The sequence below is a fragment of the Pleuronectes platessa genome, chromosome 10 (genome assembly GCF_947347685.1).
Source record: "Pleuronectes platessa chromosome 10, fPlePla1.1, whole genome shotgun sequence".
Taxonomy (NCBI): domain Eukaryota; kingdom Metazoa; phylum Chordata; class Actinopteri; order Pleuronectiformes; family Pleuronectidae; genus Pleuronectes; species Pleuronectes platessa.
Window position 1 is genome coordinate 9,716,139 of NC_070635.1, and position 9,778 is coordinate 9,725,916.

The window sequence follows — 9,778 nt, forward strand, 5'->3', positions numbered from 1 at the left end:
GTGTGTGTTTCGAATGGACTGTTCTTGTTTGCACATGGGTGGTGGGTTAGGGGCTGGCGGGGCACCCCCCATAGGGCTGCCCCTGCAACGTGAGCAGGAAGGTGCACACGACACCCCAATGACAGCTCACACTTAATCAGCCAATGATGCAAGGCAATCCCAATAACATTCACATGCTATGGCAGCCCTGCCTTATGGGAGGAAAAGCATAAAATGGGCCCTCCCACAGTCCAACACGCGCCACAAAAATGCTCAGGACTGTAAAGTGATCTCCATATTGCTTAACCTCTTCAGCAGGTTCAGGTCCAAGCGAGCTGATTCAGGAAGGGGGCTAAGCATATACATGTTGCACATCACTTTCTAAAAGCTGAAAAGCTCGAAAGCCTTCGGGGGAAGACCACCGCGGCTCTGCAGCCCCAGAGACCACATCCCACTCAAGACATGTTAATCTAAACATCTCTAACTCGCTGGAGCTCTGGTTCCTCCGCGCTCATGCAGATGAGACAGGCGGCCATTATGAAAACCACAAAGACACAGAGACGCACACAGATCCCCCTTAACCCCGCCCCGCTTTGTGGTCCACACGCCAGCACATAACAGCCTAATCTCACAGCTACACCGGAGGCCAGCGAGCAATGTGTTACTCTGACCGCCGGCGTGTGCATGCGTGTGTATGTGTGTGTCAAGAGAGAATGACTGCGGACAGCTGGCTGGGCCTCTATCTGATACACAAGAACATTATCACCAGGCAGCATGCAGTGCAAGAGATACATACATCCCGTTCATAACATGCAGAGACCTGAGCGCAGCGGAATAGCGGGGTGCCAGTTATACTATACCTGAGAACGGAGAGGACGGGCTGTTCGCTGGGAACAACACACACAAACACAGCAACAAGGGGGATCAAATAAAGTGACGCGTGCAAAGGAGCAGCCGAGGTGCAGGGAGGACTCACACACTCCTTCTGCAGGAATCGGCTTGAAACAGACGCGTGCATCGGCAGACACACACGTGTGCACATGCAACTTGAAGAAAAACAACTGAAATTTGTCTGGTTTAAAAGCCGTGGCCTGTTTATTGTATAGGACATTTGGCAGTCACTGGTGTTGACAGAAATAAAAACTTCTCCTGGCCCCCCCGCACTGACACGCCAGCAGCACTTGGCAGTAAATATCAACCTTCAGAAAACGTCTCACTCTGCAGGAGGGTTACCCTTTCATACTACTCCAATGTTTTGGTTTTTTAAATTGCGTTCCTAATTATAAAAAAACGAGCAGTGAGATTATCACAAATCAGGGTCAACTGTACCTCACAGAGTCAAAAGGCGTCTTTGTTTACAGATACTTACAGATCAATACTGTTCAACCATATATTCTGTTTTCTTCTCTACAACACTGTTGTAACTAAACACACTTTGCCTGCTCAGGTCTTTTCTGGGAAACATCGATGCTCACGCAGCCTTGAGAAATAGATTTCCTCACTGTGCGGGGGTGCCTTAGTGATACAATATACTGTGAAAGCATCACCATGGTAAAGGTATAAATGTATCCTCACATGGCACATGTGGCAATAGAAGACTGCAGCTTTTTTTTATGGAAGACATAAGAAATACATGTTTCTTTAAAGCACTATAACACCGAAATGTGGTTGGGTTGGGGGGGGGGGGGCTAAGTGTCCAGCACACACTCGCACAGGAAGACACCATTAGGAGTCAGATAGCGTAAAGGTCAGAGTTCATACAGAAGGTGTAAGACCCCACAAGTAGCACCACATTCCCCTGACAGATCCACAGTAACACAGATGATATAAAGAGAAATTTGCAGTGGGTGCCTTCATGACATTTGAGCTTGTAAAAAAAGAAGTTCCTATTGAACATCCAGAAAAAGGGATCGAAACACTTGGAGATGTTGCTCTGAAGCTGCCTTGTAGGAGTTTTCCTCGTCATAATTCAAACTATGTGAGATAAAGAGCGGGAACAGCAGTGACGTTACAGTTCTATCATTGCTGCAGCTGACTGTCGCTAAAATAAACACGACAGTGAAGGTCGTCTTGAACTGTGGCACATATAAATAATATTGATCAAAGAGAGACGATGACATGTGTTTCTCTCGGCTGTGCTGCCCCCTGTCTGTCACTACACTGAAAACAAGATTTGGTCACAACTTTTTACAAACGTGTACAAATAAAACATATTGGGATTTAACATTCTTATAAAAACAATCTCATACAAAATAAAGCCACAAAAATAGATCTGTGTATAAAATACAGTTTAAAAAGAGAGACTTGCAAAACCTGAAAGTAGCTGTGCAGTGAGAAAAACAAAACATACATTTGTCTTTGATTAAAAGGATTAAAATCTAAACCCACTAACTGGCATAGACACAGACACAGATAAACGGGTTAGTTATATGCTAATATGTTGCTCAGTTCCAAATACATACAGATTAAACGTGAGCTCCTGATTCCTGTCCAACATTTGTGTGTTTGTGTGTGTGTGTATTTGCGTAGGCAGTATTTACAAAGAAATTATGAATGAATAAATCCGGTTTGGTTGTAACAGGGTGTGTGTGTCTTTGTGTCTGTCACAGTTGTGTGCCATTATTGACAGGCTTCATTTCATGGAATGGTCTGTGTGTGTTGATCTCAGTGTGTTGATATGTGCATGTGAGCGGTACTAGGGCTGGTACTTGGGGAACAGGTAGAGGTCTTTGCACAAGGAGCTGGTGAACTCGGACATCTCTTTGCAGCGGTGGTGTAGGGTGCCCGGGGCGTAACCCTCCCGCTCCTTGATACGCCCGTTGACCTGACAGACGAGGGAAAAGGGTTTAAGAAAATAACAGACATAAAAGCATAATTTACCCTGTGCATTAATATGAACGTCTTGTATTCACCTGCACCAGAATGTCGGCGAGGTGTGTGTCTCTGGCATGGAGCCGGAGTGTTGTGTTTATATCCTGGATGAACCAGGATCCTCTCTTGGTGTTTCTCATGGCTGCCGTGCCTTCAGGAGGAAGAGATACACAATACAGACTTATTACATCCAGAAGAGACACAGGGGGACAAAGCAATGTCTTCTCTGTACTGGAAACAGAAATACTCAATGTTAATTTTAATGGGATGATTTGATTTTGATAGAAATTGTTTGACCTCACTCGCTCAAATTGGTTATGTAACAGTTATATTTTACCTTTATAATAACTATAACTTTAAATTACGTAATAATACATAACTATTATAATTACATAATTTTTTTCCACACTTGTTTCTTCAAGCCAACGATATAATAACTATTGGTTTAGCTGTAGTGCAAAGTGCAGTTGGAGCTGTACTTGTACTTGCAGCTCAGTACATTGATTTCCATGGTCATAATCTTCTATGAGTGGTGTGCTCAATCTATTTTTCCACTGGATCCACTAAGGCACATTTGTACCGTCTCATCATTTGTCCACACATTAGTTTTTTTAATACAAAACATATTTCTCAAACAAATTCACGCTAGAATAACAAAAAGATACAAACTTACTAATTGTCTGACCTTTGAGAGATGCAAAACCGCAGATCATATCAGACCGCTGTGGAAGTTTAATCCTGGGCCTCCCCATGTCTCCTCTCTGTCTGGAGGCTGCATCCCCCTGTCCTTCCCTCCCAGCGTCTCGCTGTTCACAGCTCGGTGAGTACGTCCTGGTTGGTCCGTCTATCTGCTCCACGCCACAGTCCATCTCATCTAGTTGTCAACAAGGTTTCAATTTAGCCACAGTTTTTTGGATAGATTTGGTAAAGAAGAAAAGGGCTACAGAACTCATGTTCATATATAATAATAATAATATTTTAGATTTGTCTATTAGGGTCTTTGGTCTCACAAAGTTTAATGAAGATTTATATTTGTCTTCATTAGGACTCAGCTATTTTTTGGACATCACAAAACCACTTTGTCTCAGATTCACATCGAGTAGTCTTCATCCACAACATTACAGCATAACAGTGTATAATCCAGGACAAAACCTGTGTATTGATCAGTTCACAAACCCACACTGATTTTCTGTGAATGAACACTGAAAAACAAATTATGTAAAAGTCACATGTAAGAAATCATTTTAAAACATTGATTATTTGGATGATCAGTGCATGTTATATCTCTAAATTTCCTATTTAGAATAAGGAACCCAGATTTTCATCATGGCAATTGCTACTGTATTTTCATATCCCATGAAACCCTGAACAATGATCAAATTATATTTGCAGAAGCATTGCCCAACCACATCTATTGGCCTTTCAGCAGCACACCTGTGGTGGGCTCTGTGGTGGAGCGGGGAAACAGTAATTAGGATTGCTCATGAGGGGTCTGAGGATTTGTCAGGGGCGTCATCATCTGTGTAGTTAGACCATAACCTCCATCACTTAGACTCACTAATTAGCTGGGAGCCTTTTAAACGATAAATTAATGACGTGTCTTTATTCTATCTAGTTGCAGAACATTGGAATATGACATATTATGATCGATACAACGAGCAGCCACACAGGTGTATTGTCAGTGACCAGGAGGACGAGTGTAGACAACATGTGGACATGCAGAGGGGAAGGTGTTCTGTTCTCTGGCTCTTCAGGATGTTGCAGAGATCGAAGAAATTTAAAATGTACAGCTTTAAATTTGCTCAGATATTTGTGTTTGCTCGATCTGGAGTTTATAAGACATAAGCAGACGGAAGAGAAGATCTGTGACGCAACACAACGTTTAAACAGAAGAAGAAGCGGCGGCCCAGTTTAACCAGGAACGTGGATGTGATTGCAGCGGGTTGTTGTGGATATGGGTTCTAAGTGTGGGTGACCGGAGAGGAGCAGATTCACTTATTTACCGGTTTTCTTACAATCATTGAGCTATACCCAATAACTGACATCTCATGATTTTCCTTTATGCCACTGTTCTGTTTTATGATGTCTGAAGTATTTTCTTTTTATTTATTACTTGTTGAAAGTAATACATTTATTACAGGCTGAATAATCTTTGTTGTTTACATATTTGTATAAATCAGTGTGTGTTGAAGGAAATGGGATTCATTGTTTTCTTTGGGGTTTTTGCTGACATATTGATATTGATGACTCATTAATAAACCCACAGTGATTCTATAAGGTCTTACCTCCCCTGCAGGCCTGGACGAAGAACATCTTGGGTTTATTCTGTAGCAGTGGACAGTGTGAATTATCAAAGGCCTCAAACATCCAGTCAAGCTGAAAGGGACAAAAGTGTCACATATTAAATTATTAAATGCCTGAGAAGGGATTATATCTTTGTCCTTCAATGAAATTACACACATCAGCAGAGAGAATCATCAGAGGAACAGACCTGCAGGAGCTGTCCGTCTGTACCATACACAGCTCCATCCACTCCATGGGACAGCACACACACCACGCAGCTGTCCACTGTCCGGTGGTCTGGTCGTTGGCAGAAATTCGCAATGCACGACCTCATGTCCTACACAAAGAATAAAGAATCAGGAAAACTGTGTACAAGCCAAGTTCTTCTGAGTTTAACTATTTCATTTAACTTCACTTTTCATTTAAAGGTCTCCCCACTCTCACTGCCAATATTCTCAGTTTGAATGTGAATCTTCTCAAAGTGTCCTTGAACAAGACAATGACACACGCTTACTCATTCAGAGTTTATAAGTACAGGCTAATCAACTGAAATGTAAAATGTGTGCATACTTTGTGATAACCACACTGAAATGCAACAAAAGTGGAACCTGAGGTAGATAAACTTGTCATACAAATCTTAAGAGAAGAGATAAACTATTATACCAATACTGGCTAAGTGACATCGTTTGAACGATTCAAGTTGTTTCACTCTCCTTCACAACTCTTTTCTGTGTTTGTCAGTGGAATAAGATGGATGCTTCAGAGTTCAAACACAATCCTCTGATCACATCTTGAGCCTGCGCTTCTGAATGTGTGTGTATGTGTGCTACCTGAGCAGTGAGGTCTCTGTGGACAGTAACCATGTAGTCCAGCTCTGTTAAGACCTTCCTGAGGACCTCGTCATCAACTTCCCCTCCCTTCCTGGTGTCAAGTTCAGCAGCAGCACATGGGTCAAAGGTCACATTACTGATCACCAAGGCGAAACCACGAGGGGACGAGGACATTCTGTATGACTGGAGCGGGGAAAATACATGGAAACAGAGGATAGAATGGATAAGTCCAATTTATGCATCTCTGCATTTACTGCTCAATACTGACTCATATCCAGAAAAGTGGTGTCACACTGACGATAAATCACATGTATTTCTCAACAGGCCACAGGTAAAGCTTAACAGAGTTAAGCTGACACAAACCTGTTGAGCTGACTTGGTGAAGACAAGTATTTTACCTGCTGGCAATGAGAGTGGTAAAAGTCAGGCGTGCAGGGGAGCACAGGCGTGTTGATGGGACTGTCTGCATCCAGACTAAACTCCATGGACTCTGCAGCACAAACAAACAATTAAAATCTCTGTTACAAATTAATGCACTGATGCAATTATTGAAATAAATGTGTGCTCCTGCCAGCAGTACTGGTGTGACAACCAACTCTGAACAACGGTGCTGTGAATGAGTCACTCCTGGGGTGTGGTGCCTGCAGGTACAGACAGAAGCCTGATACTACAGCAAAAGCCTAGTGCCTACATTTCTCTCAGTGATAACATTATATAATCAACAACTGACACTAATGAAATTCATCCAGCAGCTGCTGGCTACAAAGATCTTGTGTTCAAGCGTTTAAAATCACCTGTGTTTTCAAAACTGAAAAACACTATTGTCCAGACATCAACTTGTGTCTCCAGGGAAACAGAAAAATAACACCTGATACATGAGAAACTTATTTAAACCTGAATGCAGGACAACACTGCGACACCACTCACCATGTGTCCTTGCTCTTTTGGCTGCAATAACCTCCTGGGTGGGATGTGGGATAGAAGAGTCTGAAAGCCTCTGAGATTCAAATCAATAAAAACAGTACATTAGTGGCCGGAAAACTCCATATTAGACAGAAAATGAAGGGTTTGCTCTTTTCAATGGCAGCCGCAGTGGCTGTTGTTTGATGTCAGAATATGACAACTCTAATCCTAACTTAACTTTTAGTAAAACTCCTGCCAGCTGTTTGACTAACCAAGCAGGTCATGGGGTTGTTAATATAAGATTGATGTAGTTTGTATTTCTCACAACTGTTTTCTTATCTCTTCCTGTTTTTCTTCGTCCTCTGTCTCTCATCGTTCCTGTCCTCCTCCCTGACTGGGACCAACCCTCTGAATGAGGACCCTGAGCGTAGGCAGCCACCTGAGGCTTGAACTGGGTGTGTGTGGTGCTGCTCAGTTCACTGTTTTTCTCATCTAATGAGGATTTCTGCAGAAGATCACAGTTCTTTTTATTCAAAATATGACCCTGCGTAATGTAGCTGACACTTATGAAAAGGTGTTAAATTACATCCGCATGATTAATAATACGGAAAGTTTGTGTTCAGTCTTAGTTTTTGTTGAATACATGAATGACTCTGCTCACCTCTCTCTTCTTTTCTGTTGACTGTGAAACCTGCTGCTCTGTCTTTCCCTCTGGTTCTTCCTCAGGCTGAATACTCTGCGAGTACAAAACAGTCTAAAAACTGCACTAGGTTTTGTAATAATCTGCTGTGTATAGCCGTTTGAGTTGGCAGTGGAGATTTGTAATGACGTATACACTCACCTCTATGTGTGTGTCTGTGCCATCTTTTTCTTGTGATTGTGTGAGCAGCTCGCACAGATGCTGCTGCTCAGTTTCTCGCAGAGCTGCACAGAAGAGGCTAAAGGCTCTGGGTCCCCGCTTTGGTAAAAGTAGAAGCAAACGCCAGCTTTTTTTCTGCGAAGTTTTCTCAGCCTAAAGCAGAAGAGATTATATCAGAAAACTAAGGAGAACTAACAAAGATTAAATCTAATAAAATGTTTGTTTTATCATTTTCACATCCCTAATATCGTGTCATTTTGATCTCACAGATACATCATGGGACCGTTTGGGGGTTCTGAGGTTAGGATACTCTGGGCCTAAACTTGACCAGTTCCTAGCAGTGTGTAATAAACCGATATCCAAAATTATTGCAACATAATTTAATCAACAACATTAAGACTTAAATCCAATATAAATTACATTATAAATTTGTGCAAACATTTCGAGGAGGTTTAATATTTAATTGATTGACTTCAGTTCCCTATTTATCAACAGTGTGTTCTCTGCTTATAAACAAGTTTTAAAGCACAACCATCACCCAGCAGTGAAGGAGTCTAAGTTAAGACTGGGCGTAATCAAGAAAAACTCATTTTTCATATCTATTGATATCGATTATTAATCACATTATTATTTCTTTCAAGTTTGAAGGCAGATTATTGCTCCTGCGTGAAGGTTCTGGTTTTAAAAGTGTTGATAAACATTAAAAAAAAATGTTTGTGGTGAATCAATTATATGTTATACCTCATCACCATATTTGCGTTTGCACCAGTATCACAGGTTGAATACTATAACAACACAACTAATATAACAACAGATGACAGTCATGTATCAGTGCTCACATACCATGATGCCCTCGGCCATACTCTCGGTCAGGATGTCGTCTGCCTGCAGTAACTGGACGAGCATCTCATCCACCACCAGCTGTTTGCAGAGGACCGCAGATCGTCTCTGCAGAGCCCGTCTGTCCCGCTGCAGCATGCCACACTCCAGCATGTCGCTCTGCACACGGGACACAACACAGAAGACACACAAACCTCAGTGACACGATGGACAACTCCAATATCTCACTTGAACTACATCACATCTCCAGGATCTCACTACAAAATAACTTCAGCATCTAACTGCATCACAACTCCACTATCTCACTGCACCTACATCACAACTACAGGATCTCACTACAAAATAAATTCAGCATCTAACTGCAACACAACTCCAATATCTCACTGCAACTACAACACAACTCCAGTATCTCACTACTGTTAGTATATATAAATATGTCTGTGTGTGCTTCAGTGCGGTTGTTGCTTGGCTCACACACACGCGCGCGCACACACACACACACACACACACACACACACACACACACACACACACACACACACACACACACACACACACACACACACACACACACACACACACACACACACACACACACACACACACACACACACACACACACCACGGTTGTCTCATCACAACAACACACTTTAAAACTACTCTTAAGAGTTGACTTTACATTCACAGGTATCCTGAACGCCGACGGCTAACCACGAATGCTAACATGCTAGCTAGCTAACTTAGACTGCTCCTACTATCTCCGCGTTACTTTGAGTGCAGTGTCATGTGCGGCGCTTCTTCTCACCGTCCAGCTGCTTCTGCACCGCTGTGAGAAAATGTCCGTGGGGGAACAAAACCAATCCTCGACGGTGTTTCGCTCTATTTCACCTAAAACACCGACATCCCGTCGCTTCCACGCAAATCAACTTCCGCGGGCACTAGGGGCAGCACTGAAAATGGGGGCTAGGCTGTTTTGGGGTGCGGACCAATGACAGCGCGATGACATCTGAGTGGCGTTCTCAGTGGCCAATCGCCAGGCTCCTTACAGGCGGTGGCCGCCTCCTGTGAAACTTCGCTGATACTCAGTGGATTCAAGGGCATTTTGAATTTGAAACTCAATTTCTGAACGTGTGTCTATTAATAATTGACCAACTGATAAGGAGCATTGTGTAGATCGGCACAAGCAGCTCTCTAATAGAAGCGAGTCTAACAT

The 9,778-nt window shown here is 42.6% G+C and overlaps 1 protein-coding gene across 1 annotated transcript; it reads right to left on the reverse strand.

Annotated features, from left to right (window-relative positions):
- Positions 1–1,046: 1,046 nt before the first annotated feature.
- casp2 (caspase 2, apoptosis-related cysteine peptidase) lies at positions 1,047–9,534 on the reverse strand. The gene is made up of 13 exons (XM_053433362.1): positions 9,371–9,534; positions 8,569–8,724; positions 7,708–7,878; positions 7,528–7,602; positions 7,192–7,371; positions 6,891–6,960; positions 6,362–6,453; positions 5,964–6,146; positions 5,342–5,470; positions 5,136–5,226; positions 3,524–3,724; positions 2,892–3,001; positions 1,047–2,803 (listed from the first exon to the last, which is right to left on the reverse strand). Exons 2-13 carry the CDS (start codon positions 8,716–8,718, stop codon positions 2,675–2,677), a joined length of 1,581 nt encoding a protein of 526 aa, XP_053289337.1. The 5' UTR covers positions 8,719–8,724; positions 9,371–9,534; the 3' UTR covers positions 1,047–2,674.
- Between the last annotated feature and the right edge of the window lie 244 nt (positions 9,535–9,778).